Source organism: Teleopsis dalmanni, chromosome 2 (assembly GCF_002237135.1).
Source record: "Teleopsis dalmanni isolate 2A chromosome 2, ASM223713v2, whole genome shotgun sequence".
Classification (NCBI taxonomy): Eukaryota; Metazoa; Arthropoda; class Insecta; order Diptera; family Diopsidae; genus Teleopsis; species Teleopsis dalmanni.
The window spans coordinates 81,717,811-81,738,443 of record NC_051847.1 but is presented as its reverse complement, the minus strand read 5'-3'; the positions used below and the strand labels follow the sequence as shown (position 1 = coordinate 81,738,443).

The 20,633-nt window shown below is 30.3% G+C and overlaps 1 protein-coding gene across 1 annotated transcript; it reads right to left on the bottom strand.

Annotated features, from left to right (window-relative positions):
* Positions 1 to 9,183: 9,183 nt before the first annotated feature.
* Positions 9,184 to 10,506, bottom strand: LOC119683444. The gene is made up of 2 exons (XM_038097116.1): positions 9,327 to 10,506; positions 9,184 to 9,271 (listed from the first exon to the last, which is right to left on the bottom strand). Exons 1-2 carry the CDS (start codon positions 10,497 to 10,499, stop codon positions 9,263 to 9,265), a joined length of 1,182 nt encoding a protein of 393 aa, XP_037953044.1. The 5' UTR covers positions 10,500 to 10,506; the 3' UTR covers positions 9,184 to 9,262.
* Between the last annotated feature and the right edge of the window lie 10,127 nt (positions 10,507 to 20,633).

Here is a 20,633-nt window from a genome sequence, read left to right as displayed (position 1 = left end):
CGTTTGCTCGAATTTCGATAGTGATTTTTCTTTTTGAAGTCTTTTTTTTCTGGCAGTAATTTTACTAGCTTATAACTAACTTTTCTTGAAGTTGACCAAAATGCAAAAAAGAAAACCATTAACAATGAAAATTTACAAAATCAAATCCCTATTCGTATTTGCAGTACAGAATTAGTTTGCATTGCAACAAAATATGCTTGCTTACTTTGTGAAGAAAATCAAAGAAAAAAAGTATTAAATTTGTCACGAACTTCAAATGGACCAAAAAAATCATCAATTTCAAAATAAAACAAGCTAACTAAATGAACCAAAAAAAAATTTTTAACTAGATATGGTCAACTTCGGTATCAGAAAGTACGCTACAAAAGCAAAGACCGATTTCTGTACAGCCAAAAATTGTAAATAAAATAAGTTTAAATTGAGAAAATCTTTTTTGAATATTACTTTATATGAATTTTTTCTTCAAGACAATGACAGGAAATTTTTTAGAAAATGTATAATTCTATGCATTTTAAGAAGTATGCTCTATGACACACGCTTTTGAAACCAATAGTCCATTAGACCATGGTCAAGTACTTTGAGAAATAAGAGAACCAAGGAACCATTGATGGCGGGGCTTACATTTTCTTCATTTTTGAAGAGGTATCGATAGGTATTGGATTATTATTGACAAACTGAATCTGAAACTGAATCCACTTTCAATTGTTCAACTGCTCAATTGCTGAACTGCTAATGCAATCGAAGATTTTGCATTTAGGTGATATTGATGATCCCATTAATCCACATAAGCCCATTTAGTTACCCTATAAAACTTAAGGACTTGTAAACCACCTGCAGCAAATTCGAAAAAGCAATTTAAAGGCAGTACGCTAAGATCCCCAGCAAAAGACCCTCTAGTATGATTACTCGTCGAACTTCAATTCCTGCTCATCAAGATATTTACTATACAGATGGGCAGAAATAAAGCTTATGTCAAATCAACTATTTAGGGTCTTTCTTTCAATAGCATTCTTGAGGGTGGAGGCAACATTTTTTTAATCGTTTTTCAAATACCCTACTGAATTGTTAGTTTATTTTAATCATAAAAATGGCAAGTAGCATAAACTGCATTATATATTGTGAATTGATTTTAGAAATAAATTTTCACAATTTATAAATATTGGTTTGGTATAGTCAGATAATTTTCAAACAATTCTGTATATTTATCTGATAAAAGATCTTCCAAAACGATAAACTGTTTAAGTAAAAAAGAATGGAGACAATTGATACACCACAATAGAAAGTTTTTTTGGAAGCCAGTGAATACATTTTTTATGCAGTTATCAATATAAGATGATATATCCTCTATCAATATACCATCTTATTGTATATTTACAAAGTACATATATTTTATTTATAAATTTCCTTTTTATCTTTTATAGCAAGCAACAACAATTTTAGATATTGCGAATTTTTTGTCTTAAATTTATTTCAAGAAGAGTTTTCTTTAATGTCGCATATCTCGATATATATTAAAAACTGCATTTAACGATTTTAAACCATAATTTAAACAATATTTAATTTTTAATAACTTATAATGTATTTAAAATAACAATAATACTAAATGTACTTATGAAGTCGCTTTTATACTGAGCACTATTACAGTGAAGTAATAATTTAATTTGAAATTATTTAGATAAATTTATATATTACATTTATATAAAGAAATTAACTTAAGTTAATTCCAAATTGACTGAATTATTCTTATTAAGGACAAATATTTTTAATGATTATATGACACTGTCCGACATTTTCATCATTTTTGCTCTATAATCTATTTTATCAATTTCTTGCTATTATATGTAAATGTTTATAGTTGAAGTAAGTTCCCTTCAAACATTTGGATGGAGTACTGTAAAAGGTCTGAAAAAAAAGGTTCTTAGAGATATCTGAGCTAGACGATCTACAAACTTGATTTGTGATCTGTATACAACACATTCGTGAAACACAACGTTTTGTCATTTAAATTTAACCACAAAACATAGGTTTTAAAGTTCTGTTTTGCTCGGTTAATTATTTTTCATATTATTTTCGTTTTATCTTATATAAAAACCCCTAACCCTCGAACATAATACTTAAAGCTTCAAACAGCTTAAATAATATTTTAAGCAGTAAAGTATATTAATAACCAGTGTTCCCATCTTCAGCTGAACTGAGTTAGAGGAAGAAGATATAATTTTTCTCAAACTAATATGTATGAGTAATGAAAACTTGCCATATAATAAGCAGAATTTAAAGTCACAGCACCAAAAAAGAGAAAAATAATAAAATAGTGCTTGTTAACAGTACTAAAAAATTCGACAGAAATAACTTTGCATAGTAGGAATAGGAATAGGAAATAACAGGGTACTAGCTCCCATTTGAGCAGAGCACTGCGACCATGATTGATCTTTTGTGCTACAACAGACCCTAACTGAACAAAAGACATTCCGCCTTTCGAACGAAGATCAAAATGTCGGTTGTTGAGGACTTCCTAATGTCGGAAGGTGAAAGCAATTCCCGACCCAGTGATTTCCTCCTGGCCCAGATCAAAGCTGGGCAGTCACATAGAATGTGGCTGGTTGTCTCCTCTGCCTCTAAGCAGAGTCTACAATCTATCTCTTCAGATAGGCCCATTTTGTTGAGATGGTAACGTAGCCCATGGTGACCCGTTAGATATCCCACTAGCAATCTCAACTCTGTTCTGCTGAAGGAGGATATCTTATTGTAACTATAAGGGAGAACCAGCTGTTTAGCCTGACGGTTACCTCGACTGTCGCGCCAGTAGCGACTTCTCTCGGTTGAGATCCAATCATTGATTAGAGACCTAGTTGTAGACCAACTTAATCCACAGAAAGGTTCTGGGCCACAGATTAGAGTGGCGGATCCTGCCCGTGCAAGACTATCGGCAGACTCATTTCCATGAATTCCTATGTGACCAGGCACCCAGCACAGTGTCACTTTATTATTGCTTGCCAGCTGCTGCAGTGTGTCATAACAGTCTGCTAGAAGCTTTGAGAAAAACTTCCAGGAGCATAACGCTTTGATTGCTGCTTGACTATCTGAGTAAATACAGATTCGGGCGCCTTTCAACCCTTTGTTAATATTGATACGAGCGCAGACCTCGATGGCGTGAACCTCTGCTTGGAAGACAGTGGGCCATATACCCAGCGCGAGCGAGATTCTGGTGTTAGGACCAAATATTCCAGCACCAACTCCTTCTTTGGTTTTTGAGCCATCAGTATACCACGAAATCACTTTTGGTTCAAATCCAGGAGTGCCATTTACCCAGTCCAATCGATCGGGTATGAGGACTTCGAACTTCCTACCGAAGCGAAGTTCCATGTTCATGCGATCTGTCCTATCGCAGATCTCTATGCCAGGAACTAGTCTGCAGATAGAGTTTTGACTGACGAGACTTCCGTGCATGTCGATGACAGGGTGTAGCCTAGCTGCACTCATAGCTGCTGTCTTTTTAATAAAGAGATGCAGAGGGGTGAGACCCACTATGGACTCCAGTGCTGATGTGGGACATGTTCTAATAGATCCCGTCATAGCGATACATACGAGTCTTTGCAGTTTATTGCATTTGACTATTGCAGCATTTTGTTGCGCCTTATTCGACCAAACAAGAGCTGCGTAGGATACAATGGGTACAACTTTGCATAGTATGTCTGTACAAATATTTTTAGTGTTGATTGATAATATATTTATAGTTCAACTAATTTCTAACGATAATAAAAGGAATTTTTTTAAAAAATAATTTATTATTATACATTAAAAATTTGAACATTCTATATATTGAATCAGAGTTAGTTTTCTAATTGCATTAGTTGAAGAATACTATTTTACTCTTACAATTTTATATGAATATCACTTTGTACAATAACAGTACAAAAGTATAATTCGATATTAAAAGTATTGAATTTAATATTTTTTTTACTTTTATTTAATAATTAATAATCAATAATAATAACTTTAACATTGAAAATATTTATACCTACGTTTTCTAAAAATCTAATAGCGTATTTATTCTCCAAATATAATTGTGGTGCTCACATTGCAATGGTTATTTGAGATGAGTTAAGATCTGATTATATGCAGTAACACAAGAATTCAAATATATATGTATATATAATACTTGATATTAAATGTATCTGTTGCTTTAAAATTTATTTTAATCAGGTATATATTATTTATTATTATTGATGGCTTCATGTAATATTTTCGATAGTTTCATAATTCCACCGATGTGGAACTTTTATAGTTTGTCGCCAAAAACTTGACCAATTGGTTTTTAGTGGTTCTTCTGTCGCCAGATTTTTTACCACTAAGTAAGTTTTACCGAGAACGAAACAATGAATCAAAACTTTCCAACCAATTTCCGTCAAATTGATTTAGTCGGATTAATGTTGTTAGTGTTGTCAGTAATTGGATCATAGATATATGAGTACCAAGTGGCAAAAAGCCTTGGAAACTTTATTTATATATATATATATATATATATATATATATATATATATATTATTTTATTTTATTTTATTGTATTTTAATTTGTTAATACTTACATATTTGCTGTTTTATTATTATAAAAAGCTTTATTAAAGGAAATAGACAGCAGCAGAATAATAATTACTATTTACTATTTATTTATATAAAGGTTTTATTTTATTTTAATATAGAATTAATAATAGCATATTTGATATTTTTTTACAAACAAGAAGCTATTTAAACATTTAAAAAAAATAGAAATTAATAGCAGCTATAGCTTACTTACTGCTATCCTTCACTCCTAGAGAAGCATAGTGCCTCAATATCAATACCACGATTAAAGTCGATTAAATGCCGAAATACGATTAAAGTTACAAGACTTCATAAAAAAATGCGGTTGCTCGCAGATCCTAGTTAAGAGTAATCAGTTTGTTAAAATTAAATAAGTTCAATAAAGGTGGGTGCAAACAGAACCTTCAGATATGTCAATAATAGCAGAATAGCAGTGAAGGTGAGAAAAATTGACTAGGGATAAGGATTTTATTAGACTGAAATCAGAGCCCAAACCCGCAAAGTGACCATTGACCACTGAATACATAGAGCTTGTAAACGATATCCTTTCCTGAATTGAGGCTATATTATAGTAGATGACTTTTAAAGTGTATTTCAATCATAAAGTATTTCCGAAAATCAGTATTATATCATTTATAACTTATGCAGTTAATTAGAAGTATGTTTCTATATATAAATAGAAATATATATATAGAATATGTAGAAATAGACATTTTAGTAAAGAAAGTAATATTAATACCTTCTGCTCAAAAAGTATTTTGTTGTTTGTTAACTACTGCTTAAGTAATAGACCGTTTTCAAAATTTTTTGTTATGTTGGTACACTCTTTCTTGGCATATGCTACAAATTTGAGCGCCATCTGTTAATTAGTTTGTTTACAGCAGTTGTTAATATGAGACTACCTCAAGTGTATTTAGTCTTTAGAAGTGCATTTAGAATTCGCCGAAGGAACTAAAAGCCATACCTGCACGGGCCTACGAAAAATGTATAGAAGATTGGGTTAAGTGTTGACATATGTGTATCGCTTTAGAAGGAGCATATTTTGAAGGAGATAAAATAAATTTGGAATAAAATTTAAATTTATGTGTTTTATTTACAAAATCCTGATACTTTTTGAGCTGGAGGTATAATATAATGTAATAATATAGTGCTCTTAATGTGTGATTAAAAATACAGAGTTTTATATATTGTTTTTTGTATACATATCTTACATTGACTAAACAAACATTACAAAATTAATCTAGATATAATATATATATGTATTATATATATTAATATATACATGTTATATATTAATATATATAATAAATTAATTATATATTATATATATATATATGTATATATATATATTTTAGTAGAAACAACCAACATCTGCTTTGTTCGACGGTCGTCACGCAACTGTCTCTTTTATTATTCTTTCTCTTAATTCTACCTTAGTTTACATGTGTATGCTTAATTCTATCTTATGACTACAATACTTATATACTATCATACATCTACAATACTTATACTACTACAACTCGGCCGTCCTGACCTCAAGGATCTCCTGATTCTTGATTTCTACTTTTAGACCTTAACATTCTAGTGCTTTCATTATTATTAACATTTTTCTCTCTGTCATCTGACACCATACATTTTCCAAACCACGGTTTCATATTTGAAGCTGCCCAAATACCTTTATACACCGCTTTAGAATGTTGAAACCCTTCTACATCTTCTATCACAAACCTATCGTTCCCAAGTAATTTTGTGATTTTATAAGGGCCTTTGAATTTAGGTATTAGTTTTTTTGAAACTCCGATATGAGTATCATAATTTCTTATCATAACATAATCACCTATCTTATATATTGTCCCTTCTCTACGCTTCATATTCACAATTTTTTCATTATATTTTTGAGCTTTTTGTTGTTTTTCTTCTGCAACGAGTCGTAGCTGCTCTAAATTCCTTTCTGGTGCGTTTTGTTCAATATCTACTACGTTCTCTTTAAGGCTATCTATAACTTTCCCTTTTTGATTTACTCCAAATAACATAACGCTCGGATGTTCACCGATCATTCTATGAACTGTATTGTTCAGGGCATATTCAACTGTTTCTACAACTTTGTCCCAGCTTTGTTCTGACTGCGCACTTACTAACTTAGCTATCATAGGTTTTAGATTTCTGTTAACACGTTCTACTTGGCCGTTAGCTTGCGGAGATGCGGTGGCTATTTTTATGTGTTGAACGTTATTAGCATTTAAAAATGACTCGAATTCACCAGACGTAAAACATGACCCTCTATCTGAAATAATACACCTGGGTCTGCTATAAGCTCTAAAGTAATCGCATAATGCTTGCACCGCCTCCCTTGACTTTGTCGTTTTTGTTGGATAAAGCCTGACAAATTTAGTACACGCATCAACAACAACTAACAAGTGTTTCATAGAACACTTCTTTCCTTCAATCGGTCCAAAATGATCGATATGAACAACGTCAAAAGGACTTATTCCTTTCGGAATATTGTGTAAAAAACCTTCATGTCTACCACTTTTATCTGAAAAAGCAATACACTTTAAACAATTTTTTATATGAACGTCTACTTTTTTCTTCATGTTTGGAAACCAATAAGTTTTGGAAATTATTTCTACCGTTTTGTCAACCCCTACATGACCCATTTCATCATGATATTTGTGTAATACGTTTGATTCCATTATTTCAGGGACACAGAATAATAGGTTGTTGTTATTATTTTTTCTATAAACTATACCATTACGCATTTCATATGTTTTACTTTGTGCCTTTTCCAACTGCACCTTAAGAGCTTTTAACTTACTGTCCCTGTTCTGACATACTACTAAATCCTGTTCGAACGAATTTCCCTCTACTACTAATATATTTGTGCTTCTACTTAGCGCATCTACGTGTTGCATGTTCTTTCCTGACCTATGTTGTACCTCATAGTCATAATTCTGTAATTCCAATGCCCATCTGGCTATTCTTGGATTCAACTCTTTTTTTTGAAGTGTGAGTGTTAACGAATTGCAATCTGTAACTATCTTGAACTTTCGTCCCGTTAAGTACACCCGAAATCTTTCTAACGCATAAATTATGGCTAGTGTTTCTAGCTCAAAACTATGGTATTTTGACTCCGTATCTGTAGTTCTCTTGGAGAAAAAGAATACTGGATGCCATTTGTCATCTTTTTTTTTCTGCATTAATACAGCTCCAAACCCAATACTACTCGCGTCAGTATGTAACTCTGTCTTATCATTCGGATCAAATAAGGCAAGGATCGGTGATTCTACTAATTTTCCTTTCAGTGTTTCAAATGATGCTAACTCCTCGCTACCCATACTAAACCGTTTTTCTTTTCTGGTAAGATCATACAAAGGTTTGGCTATCATTGAAAAATTTTTTATAAATCTACGAAAATAAGAACATAACCCCAGAAAACTTTGTAGCTCGTGAGCATTTTTTGGCAACGGAAAATTTTTAACAGCCACCAACCCTTCGTCATCTGCTTGTATGCCTTCACCGGTTATCCTATACCCTAAATATTTAACGCTTCTGTATAAAAATTCACATTTGTCTAGTCTTAACTCCAAATTATTTTTTACTAGTCTCTTAAAGACTTCCTCTAAAGTGGCTAAATGTTCTTCTACACTTTCTGTTGCAATCATAATGTCGTCAAGATATATTATCACTTTATTGTTTTTAATCATATCAGCAAAAATTTTGTTTACAAATCTTTGAAACGTCGAAGGCGCGTTTTTCAAACCAAACGGCATTCTTAAAAATTCGTATTTACCTAACGGTGTAACAAAAGCTGTGTATTTAACAGCTTCTTTATCCATATACACATGAAAAAACCCATTTTTCAAATCCAATTTCGTAAACCATTTTTTATTACCTAACTTGTCCAATAAATCATCTATCAAGGGCATTGGATAATTATCTTTTAATGTTACTTTGTTTAATGTACGATAGTCGACACACATTCTTAATTCGCCTGTCTTTTTCTTCACTAACACAATTGGTGAAGAAAATTCTGACTCACTTTCCTTAATAATACCTTTGGACGTATAGTCATCTAACATTTTTTGTAACTCATCTTTTTCTGTATATGCAAGTCTTCTTGGGGAGTAATTAAATGGTTTAACATTATCTAAACTGATCTTCATTTCACACTTTATCTCGGGTTCTTTTGGACGCACTGGTGTCAGATAACATTTAGTAAATATCTCTTCTAACAACACTTTTGTTTTAAATGACACTTCTGGACCAATATTACATTTTTCTTTATGTTCATCATTTATATCGATTGCTAAAATACTTTCTTCAAAAGTTTTTGCATCGTCACAATTACTGTCATCACTTAACTTTATATTTTTTTGATATTTAAATCTACAGTTTTCTTTTGGCTGATCTTTACAACAATTTTTCCATATTATTTTTGCATTGCTTTTTCTTAAAAAATCTCTACCTAAGACTGCTTGGCTGCCCATAGAATCATCAGCAACTACATAAAATTTAATCATTACTTTTTTTTTATTCAAAAATATCAAACAACTTATTTCTCCAACTATTTTTAATTTACTTTTATTAAGGCCAAAATATTCTACATTCGAAATTTCATTTAACTTTACCGCTTCCGGTACACAACATTTTTTCAAAAAACTAATTGGGCTGCCAGAGTCTATTAGGCATTCTAAAAATAAGGATACTTTATATAAGCCTATAATTGACATACGAAAATACCTTACATAATTATTTTGTTGTTCGTTGGCGTTGAATTTGTTACGGGGACAGACTGCAACCCGGTGTTCCAAACTACCGCATCCATAGCAAGCTCCGAATGGACGTTTCGGTTGACGACATTCAGCGGCAACATGCCCAGTCTTACTGCAGTTAAAACATCTTAAGCCTTGCTTTACTCGCCTTTCATTCGTCGACACTGTCCTAGCAGTATTTTGATTAACATCGCCAAACGCTGCTACCAATTTTTCTTTTGATTTGAACTGCTGCATCTTTGCAAGCATACGCAATTGTGGATCACGTATTCCATCAACAATGTATTCAACTAACTCTTCTTCCGACATATTTATCAGTAATGATAAAACAATTTTATCGTTGTAATAATCAACAAATTTTTCATCATCGGACCACAAACGTGTTTCAAATTTGCGACGCAATTGAACAATACTCTCTTTTGAGCCAAATACGGAAATCATTTGTTCGATCAATATTTTACTGCTTTGTGTAAGAACATTTGGTGTAGAGTGGAGCCAATTTTGTACTCTACCTTTTGCTTTCGTTATAATAAGTGTTCGAACTACACTGTCTTCTAATTCGTAAGCTTTTTCTAACGCTTCAAGTTGCGTAACCCAAACATTAAAATTGTTACCATCGCATTCCGGTAAAAATTCTTTTAATATTATGAGCGGTACTTCTTTTCTTTGTACTGAATGTTCACATTCGCTTAAACTCGAAGTGTTTAATTGTAATTGAGTCATTTTCTTTGTCAATTCATTCTCTTTTTCAAACAGATCACGCTCTTTCTTAAGCAACTCAATTTCTTTTTGCATAAGTTGCATTTTTTTTATTTCTTCGTCTCTAATAGTAGTTTCTGTTTGCATTTTTGCTTCCTCCGTTTCTTTGTTATTCACTTCCTCCCTTACAATTTGATTTCGCTCGTTACTCATAATTTCACAATTTTGTACAACAGACTGCTCAACTGCTTCATCACATTCTGGCGTCACTGTTTTTTTTATACTCATCGGCGCACACTCACTGCGAATATGCTGTGGCACTTTTGCTAAACGCGCAATCAACTGCGTTTTGTTTCCACCTACTTGCAACTTCAATTTTGTCAGCCAATTTTTTAGCTCCTCCACCGTTAGATCATCAAAACATAAAACGTCAGCTATGCCATCCATTCTTCACAGTTTTATATAAATATTTTAAATATATATATTTTATTACACACGGGCTTTAAAAAAAAAATAATTTTTTTTTTTTTACTTGATCCCACTTCTGAATTTTAGTAGAAACAACCAACATCTACTTTGTTCGACGGTCGTCACGCAACTGTCTCTTTTATTATTCTTTCTCTTAATTCTACCTTAGTTTACATGTGTATGCTTAATTCTATCTTATGACTACAATACTTATATACTATCATACATCTACAATACTTATACTACTACAATATATATACATATTTGTTGTATACATGACAACTTATTAATTTTGTTTTGTTTGTTTAGTCAACTTTTTTTTTTGTTGTATTGTCATATTATATCATTATCATGATTATAATTATATTATTTGTGGCGTAATATTTGTATTAATATATTTTTTAATATGCTATTTATGTTTAAATCCTATTATGTCTAAACTCTATAATAACTAAAATTTTTTAGTTATTTATCTTAAGCTGTGCTTAATACCTAACTTTCTCGTCGAGGTTTAATGTTACGCCTAAAGGCTTTTTAACTTTTATTACATCAGAAAGCGAATTTGTTTAAATCTACATAATTTTAAATAGATTTAGTTTTTCTTTTTTGCATATAATTTGTACATTAATAACTCAAGCACACGAACTTTAATCCTTGCCCTGTAAAGTTAGTAGAGTACAAAAGTAAACCTTTAAGATAATTCCTTATTTATTTTCATTTACCAGCAAATTTTTTGTTTTGCTGTGTTTAATTTTGTTTTAACACGAATAAAAACTTTCATTAATTTAAATTTTGTGCAAACAAAATCCATGAAAATTGTGCTCAGTTAGGTTTGTCATGATGCGATTTGAGTTTCGTGTCATTGTAATAAAAATACAAATGCGGCTTGCAACTGGCGAAAAGCAACAAATTCAACAAATTCAACAAATTCAAATCTGGAGGAAACTTATCCTAAGAAATGCTTAGTACAAATATTGGCAGTAACTGCAAACAATTTCCAAATTTACTATACTTAAATAGTAGACAGTCTTTTTTCTTTAAAGAAGAAATCCAAAAGAAGTTATACATACATATTAAAAACTATTTATATTTGTTAGTTTACTGAAATATTTATACTTTGAAAGATTAATATATACACATTTAATGCTTACTAAAACGTTAAACATTATTACATATATTTATTTATTTTTTATTTTATTTTATTTTATTTTAGAAATCCCTAAACATAATAAAGTGTTAAAAATACATTGCATTTCATATAAAAAACTTGAATAGATACTTATAAAATTTGTAGTTTGGTAAGCAAATTTTTAGTTTTATTGCTAATTAACATTTATATTTTTACTCCTACCTCCTACTTCAGTCAACAAATGATATCTGATGTGTTTTAAGTACCAATTTTGTTAAATATTTTTTAATTACAGCCAATGAAGTTCTTTGCCTTTCTAAATAATAATGTTGTGGTAAAAAATTTATTTGCATATCTGCTGACACACATTTTCATTATTTAAAATATTTATATTTTATTTTAAAAGCTAACACAGTGGCACGATTTATATCATTAAACTGTTTATTACTTCATTGGCTATTAAAAAATTTGTTAAATAAGTATTAAAAATAAGGGGATAATAATCTTGTGAATACTTAACAACTCAAGTTGTAGATTATAGCTTAAAATATATATATATAGGGTTAGACGATTGAACTGTTGCCTATTTAAGCGACCATATCTTTTTTGTATGAAATTATTTTTTATTGATTCAAATTACAAATATTTATGAATGCAATTAATCAAAATTTTAGAATCAATTCACACTAGCTCTGTCTGGTCACCTATTGCCTTGACTATGAGCTTCAAACAGTTAAAAAATGAGACGCATTTTGGCCCATTTCTCAAAAATGGCTTTTTTCAGCGCATCCATAGTGGAAAATTTTTTAATCCTGAACTAACATTCCATAATGGCTTAGATTGAATAGTCCATCGGATATACTTGTGGCGAATTTCAAAGCCATTGTGTAAATGAAATGAAGTGTGGAACATGACTTTTTAACCATTCGTGGTTCATATCGGCGTTTTTAGATGGTGTCTAGTTAGAACGTCCATGGTCTACGATCAAAATATTTGTGTGCTCAAGGCTCTAAAGTAACTTCCAAAACATTTTCCCGATTGACGCATGGACTTAGACACCAAGCTCGATGAAAACGATTGAAGAGCGTCCATCGGTGGTCGTTATTAATAGTGGTCCTTAAATTAGTATTGACTCAATACTATATTTCTGTGCTCTAACAATATTTTTGGATACAGAGATATACTACAGAATTATAAAGCAAATGAGCTAGCTAGTCAAGACGCTTTATGTACATACTGAATATCTGAACGATCCGCACATCATGCTAAAGCTGCCATAATCTTCTTGTTTAGAACAATTCAATACAAAAAAATAAGTCGCAATAATATGCAGACATCTGTAAGCGACTCATTATAATATATAAAATTTTGTGCGATTTTTGATATGCTCTGTGCATATATCACTCTTATAATGCTGAAACTTAGAAGACATTATCGGTTTGTTAGTCAGTCTAATGGCCAATATTCTAAGAATTGCCTTAATATTTCAGTCTAATGAGCTCTTTTTAAGCTTGTTTAGAATGCTGTAATGTTATGTACCGCTATAATGTTATATAATGCTATTATGTAGTGGTTTAGACATAAGATATTATATATAAAAAAATTCAATTCATTTCTATCATGGCATTGTATAACTATAACGCTAAAACACCATGACCGTACAAAGTAATTCCATCGGTTAAATTTTTAGGATATTATACACATTTTTAATCGAAAACGCGTCCCATTATTTCTAGAATTGAAAATTATTTTTTGGCCACTAACTGTTTTACAGACTACATGTCAAAAAAAGCTGGTTTAGTATATTAGAATACATGATAAATGCATATCTTCTATTATAGAGCTATGGGTACAACTGAGTTTATTGATTTGATGGTCGCCTGGTTATCCAAGAATAAATTTGATGTGGCTTGTTAATTAGCTGAAGTGGAGGGAAGAAATAATCTTTCTCAATTAGCAAAGAAAGCCGTTTTGAATTCATAATTCCTCGTAATATTGTAGTTTGAGTTGTCGCAAATATGCTTAGGTAAACTGATACTTTCTTAATTGATAATACTCATATCTCTGCGTGATAAACACTACAGTATACGTTTGGTTTGGTATACGAACAGATAGTTCCAGATATATAACATTCTAATATATTATTTAATTTGAGCGTACAGATGTATGCTTATCTTCTTCTGTTATAAGGTTACGCGATACATCGAGTATGGAGAGCATTTTATTTTGAAGACTCTTTTGATTTAAGTTATTTTGATATAACACCAAACATTTAAAATTTTAGTCAACACTTTGTTTTGTCAAGGTCTCTGATGTATAGTATATATCATGGCATTATAGTATAATATATATCATGGCAGTATATACTTATTTATATAGAATGAAAAAGGTGTTCAAATGTATTTTTTTGAATTTCCTATAAATTGTCAACACTTACTAATGCAATACCTATTTTAGTATTGAATTATACAGTACAACGTGGAATTGCAATAATTTTGTGGTAAGTAAAAACGTAAAAATCGAAAATATCAACAAATAAAATTGATTTTCTTTGGCGTCAAAATGCCGGCATTTAGCATTTTTCTAGAAAAAAAATTGTAGTAAAAATGTAGCTTATAAAACTTGGCCTAAAACGAAGGTCGGTCATCAGCATGGCAAACGTCATTTGAAACAGTTTTGAGTGATTTAAGTTTGATGAATTTTTATTAACTTAATTTTTTACGATTAATCATTAATTGCTGTTAAGTATCTCAACGAAATTAATTAAGATTGACAGGTTTGAAACTCTGGCATTTACGAGTATTTGCGGTAAACAGTAAACGTGTACGTGAATGTCTGTTTACTTCTCAGTTCCGTCAGATTGTCAGTTGTATGCTGAGAGGTATGTACATAGATTTAAGTGTTTGAACTACTTTAGAGTTCCAAATTGCAAATCGCGTCCAAATTCAATTAAAATGATTGATGAGGTGCAATCAGTATTCCGGTTGAATATTGTTTGATTTTTCTTTAAGCAAATAGAAGAGTTTAATTTCTTGAAAGCATATTCGATAAATATCAACTTTTGTTATAGGCGCATATTGGATTATACAAAATTGCTGTTTAACACCCACTGCGGTATATATTAAACGGTAATTTAATTTTTAATTAGAAAAAGAAAAAAAATATTTAGTAAAATCTGTGCATAATTTTCATAATTTAAGTTTAGACAATGTTATTAAAGAATGGTAGGCGCAGTCTGCATTTTGATATTTGAATAGAAAGGAAGCCCGTTTCTATTTCCAGTAAAATGACTACTCTTATATTACACTACGGTGATGGATGATTTCCTTTTCTGATATCTTTTGCTCTTAAGAAAACTCTAACCTAATTATTTACATAAATGCATTTTGTAAAAGTTTTATACTAAAAAAAAAAAAATAAAAACTTTCGGATAACTATTTAATTACTTTTGAAACTCGTTTGAAAGTATTTTTCATTATTTAATAGTAACAGCAGTTCATAATTTTTTAAAATATTTTGTTGAACTATGCACATCAATACAGTAAGCAGTACGTTATTTTTAAATTTAAATTATATAATATTATATTATATTGATTAATAACAATAAGGATATTTAAATATATATAAAAAGTTATTTTAAAATAGTTATATAAATGAGTTTTTATTATAAAATTTTTGTTATCAACTGCATTTGAAGGGAATATTCGATGTTCGTGTATTACTAATTTCAGAGTGATGTCATATTTTGTAGAAATTGCTTTCAGAAAACGTGTTTATATTATTAATTACAAAATTTTATAAATATTAAATAAAAAAATTAGTAATATTGTAATATTCACTTATGCGAATGTGTTGGACAATGTTTATGCAATTTTTTGCAGTTTAGAAATCTTTCGAATTTTTGTACAATTCTCTTCAAAAACTTAATATTATCGTTATATTTGGTAATAACTTTTTCTCAGTTATTTTCTGCTACTTTCTTCTCTTAACAGATTATAATTCTTTTATTTAGTATTATCTCTCATTATAGTTAAAATAATCAAATGAACTCAGACTTAGTATTAACACATATACTCAATTTTTTAACCATACACTTCCTACAGAGTTTTAAGACAGACGTAAGAATTACTATACAGAGTTGTAACTTATGCTAAACTTATGCTAATTCTACCAGCAGTTACTTATAATGGGACGTTGGGACAGCGTACCGTTCTACAAGTGGTCACACTGAAGTGAAGGATTAGCCGAAGTAGACCACGAAACTACTTGGGTCCTTTTTCGCCCTTCTTTTACCGGATGTCGTTATTGAGTTAAAGCTACCAGCAGTTAGGTCAATTATATATATAGTTTACCCTGGATAAATCTAGTATTTTTCAAAGTATAGTCCTAGTGTAAATGTGAAGAGTGTCAACGCATAGTTTAAATGTGAAAAATTTATAATAAACAACTTCTAAACCTAAAATACAGTTAATAACTTAAGTCACTTTTAAAAATTAGTTTATTTATTAAACATCCTTTAATTCTATTTCCTTTTTGTTTTCATTGGTTTATTTATTGAATCTTTCTAAATAGGAATTTTGCGAATCTTAAAAAAATTAACATGTAAGCAAGAGGATTCATATTTATCAATGATTTTCTTTCAAAGAATTTCGTGCAGTTACAGAAGATAAGTGACGAACATGTAGGTCTGGATGCGACTTGAGTCTCTCTCGGAATTTATGTGAATATTGGCGAATAACTTCATCAACAGTTGATAGATTTAGATCTTTGTGTAGGTTTTTGTTTTTGATGCTTTAATTTTATGACTTAGATATTTTTGTTTTTATATATGTTCAAAAAATAATGATTTTTTGCACTTTTTTTTGATTTTTTGCTCGTCATTCATCTGGAAATATTTGCAAATATTTTTTTTGTTTGATTTCGTATGTTAATATCATAATTCACTTGCGATTATTTCTTGCAGAAAAATTTTTCATCACTTACCATTTCTGTATAATCGAATTTCAAACAAGCTATCTACTGCTCTTTGAGACAGAAGCTTCCAAATTTGCTAGGTTGTGTCAGCACTTTACTATATATTCAGATAGTTAGTGAAAGATCTAGATATCCTAAGTTGAAGTTGATCCGAAGCTGCAAAGGTCTGAATATATGGTTCCGGTTTTGTCTTATGGTATGGTATTTGTCTGAAGTCAGAAGCCCTTCTATGAAATGTGGCGCCTGTTGCCAACAATTTGTAGAAATGAAGAAATTCAATAAAAATAAATAATTTAAGATTTTTTAAAATGAAATCTAGTTAGCTGAGAACGTGTTTTATTAAAAAAATATTTATTATAATGTTTGAACACTTGTTTTAATGAATCATAAACTTGGAATTGGAGATAGTGTTCAGTTTTCAATATTTAAATATATTTCATTACCAACATTTTTATTTATCTGCTTTTGGTTTTTGTTTTTTTTTTTTTGTTTTTGCAATATTTTCAGTAAAAATAATATGTAATAGAACAACTAACATACTTAACAAAGAACTAGTGTGTATTATTTTGCCCATATAATATATTCAGTATAAATATAACCCCTAAACATTGATAAAAAAAAACAGTCTCGAAAAAACTTGTGTCTCAGGGTATCTGATCACAAAGGATTCAATGAGCGTTCGAAGTAGTATACTTTCACTGCCTTCGTTTGACATGAGTCTGAGCATCTCAAACCGTTGTTAAAGGAAAAAAACCAGTGTGAAGAATAGGATCTAGTACTTCCATGTGAAATTGCTTAAGGCGATTGACATCTATAGTATTATATTAAGCAATATTGCTAAATTTATCAATAAATCTAATTTCCTCAGGTTTGTCGTGGTACACGAATATCCCTTCTAATAATAATATTTTTAGTTCTTTGAATTAATAAAGTGTTATTTTTTAATGATACTCATACTCTATAAAAGTATGTACAGAAGTTAGTATGTAAGACTAGAAGTTATAAAGGTTAATAAGTCATTAAAATTAAGTAAATGTGAAATAGTACAATTCTATATTGTATATTGTATATTGTATACAATAAAAGGAATTTGTCAAGGTTTTATGTGGCCAACAGGAGTAATTAAACCATTAGACAATCAAGCATTGCTATGAAGAATTTGTGAAGGTTCGTACGAGCATTTGCATTCGCTTATATGAGCGAAATATTTTCACAACATTTGCGTCATTAAAAAAATTCATTTTGACAAAATGCCTTTCGGCCATTCGTTGATGTGAAATACAACTTACCATAGTTTTATAAAAACTCAAGAGTAAAGGGATTTAAGGAACAAAATACTGGTGATATAAAAAAAATTAAGATTAATTATTTTATGTGAACTGACAGTTAAAATGTCATTTGTTCACATTTGCGACAACAGCTTCTCAATTTGATAAACAAAATTGAAAGTCATTGTGAATGGCACGATTCGGCTTAGGCATTTTGTCCTTGGGTTATCTGCCATTCGTTCTCACTTTTGGCCAAAAAATCAGTAAATCTGTTAACAGTTTTGATGGCGGCTTAACTTCAATGATTTTCTGGTCGTTTTTGTGGAATTTCAGATTTGGACTTAAAAAAGTGTAGGGCTATTGCAGAGGTAGCTAGTCAAAAAAATTCGACAATATTATGCAGAAGTTGACATCAAAGCGAACTACATAAATCAACAACCTATGGCTGGAAGAAATGACCATTTACCGTCTCGTATGTAGATGAATTTGGCTGTGGTCATTTATTAGCATTTAGCATATACGCTCGTAAATTGCATCTTTGCAATGCATTTATTGCTGGCAGCTGCATTTATTGATAAATTTTGTGCATGACTTTGATTTTAGTTATTTAAATTTCGGAAAACGAAACTAAAAAATGCAGCACAAAAACATAATGGCAGCGTTAATTTGTGATAATGACTGACATTTTGGCAATGGCTTGGCTCTCAATAAGGGATTGTGTAATGCACTTAATTGCATTACGCTCTAAAGATAAACAAAACAGTGACTGAGATTTAAGTCCTAAATTTATATAAAAACCTTAAGTATTGCAATTTTATTTTTGCTTACTTAAGCACAAATTATGAAATAAAAGTAATTAAAAAAATTAAAAATATAAAAATAAAAAAATACAAAATATTATATATTAAGCAGCGGGGACTGCTGGCTATTTTAATTTTGATTTTAAATAAAATAAAATAAATAATTTTTATTAGACCTCATAAATAAAAATTAGAGCACATCTGGCATACGTTATCACGTTATTTATTATAATAGAATTATAAAATATTTTTGACAATAAAATGGAAATTATGTTTATGATTTATACTTTCTCTTAAGGTACCCGTACTTTCATATAATTTACGGCGCGAAGCACTAAAGGAACACTGGCAATTCAGTAGTTTGTGTTAGCTGCATTCCGTATATTTTCGCTTATTGTTGCACTAAAAATGATGGCTTTGATTACAATAAATCAGTTTTATGATTTATTTGACAAACTGAAATATCGAACTGAAAGGCAGACAATCATAAACTTTGTTTGTTTAAATAAACATATTTTGTGGATAGTCGTCCACTGTCACACCATGAGCAGCATTTGTTCTGTAGATATGATCTCGTGCAGTTATCTCGTTGTATACGGTACAATCAGTGACTAGTTGAGTGTCTTCAGGCAAGAAATTGCAATGAACACCTACCTACTTAACCGACATGAATTATTTTTCAACTTAACGATATAATATCGTGCAATAAACGCAAGGTCCATAAGAATCCAATAATCCTGTATATGCTGCTGCTGCTGCTGCTGCTGATACTGCTGTTGCTAACCATTGCAGTTGCAGTTTCTGTTACTGTTACTGCTAAAACCCTTAGGCGAGAACGAAATTAAAGCACGATATACAATATTTTATTGACTAAATTACTTCGACCAATTGACCTAGTGTTTTCAAATATACATAAATATGTATTGCAGTGCATATACATATACATGTAGAATGTTGGAAAGTAGTTCAATGTTTAAACTGTTTAAAATAATATATATTTTTTATATAAATTTATATACCGTTTTAGTATTTATTTTCTCACTGACTTGCACTTAAATTTATAACACATTAGCCATGCATATTGTATGCATGGTACTTGACTTTTGTACAAATGTTGACTAGGTCTTAACAAGATATTAAGGGTTTAAATTTCATTAGAATTTACACTAGTTAACAAACTAAATGCGAACTGTGGACTAATAAATTACATCAAGTAAACCGTATGAGAGACGAGTATTTCGGAATATATGTATATGGTCCAGTTCTACTGATCGATAGGTATTACCTATCCAATTACCTATATATTATATATTCTTTGTTTAAAAAGTTCACGAAAGTGAAATGAAAAAGTCGGCCCAACTTTAATATACTTATTTCAATGATCCTCTATTTTATGAGTCAGTGCAGTAGTTTTCTGGCATACCGCTATTCGGCAGCAAGTATTTGAAATTTTAAATAAATAAATAAAATAAAATAAAATTGTTTGAGGTATGGGAAGAGCTACCATCCAGAAGTATCTAAATTTTTATTGTTAGTTCATAGATAGTAATAGTATTTTGAGCTAAATGAAAAATAGGAATTTTGCAAATTGTCTTCAATTACTGCAAATGGATGTAATAATAAATTGAATTTGTTTAACAAAAAACAGATATTTAAAGCTTTTTCGCCGATTTTTGAACGCATCCTCACTTTGAAACCGAAGCGTCGTGTTCATACCGATCCGATTACCGATTAAATACTTCAGATGTAGCTAAAAACCAATCAAACACTAATCTGAACATAAAATATTATTTCTGCAACTAAAAAAATTCATAGATTTTCTATTTAATCCTTATCGATAAATCTCCCATCTTCGAATATTAGTTTTTATTTTTGCCACGATTCTAATAATTGCTGTTGTGTTTTCTATGCTTCTTCTCTAAGGCTTGATTAGACACTTTTG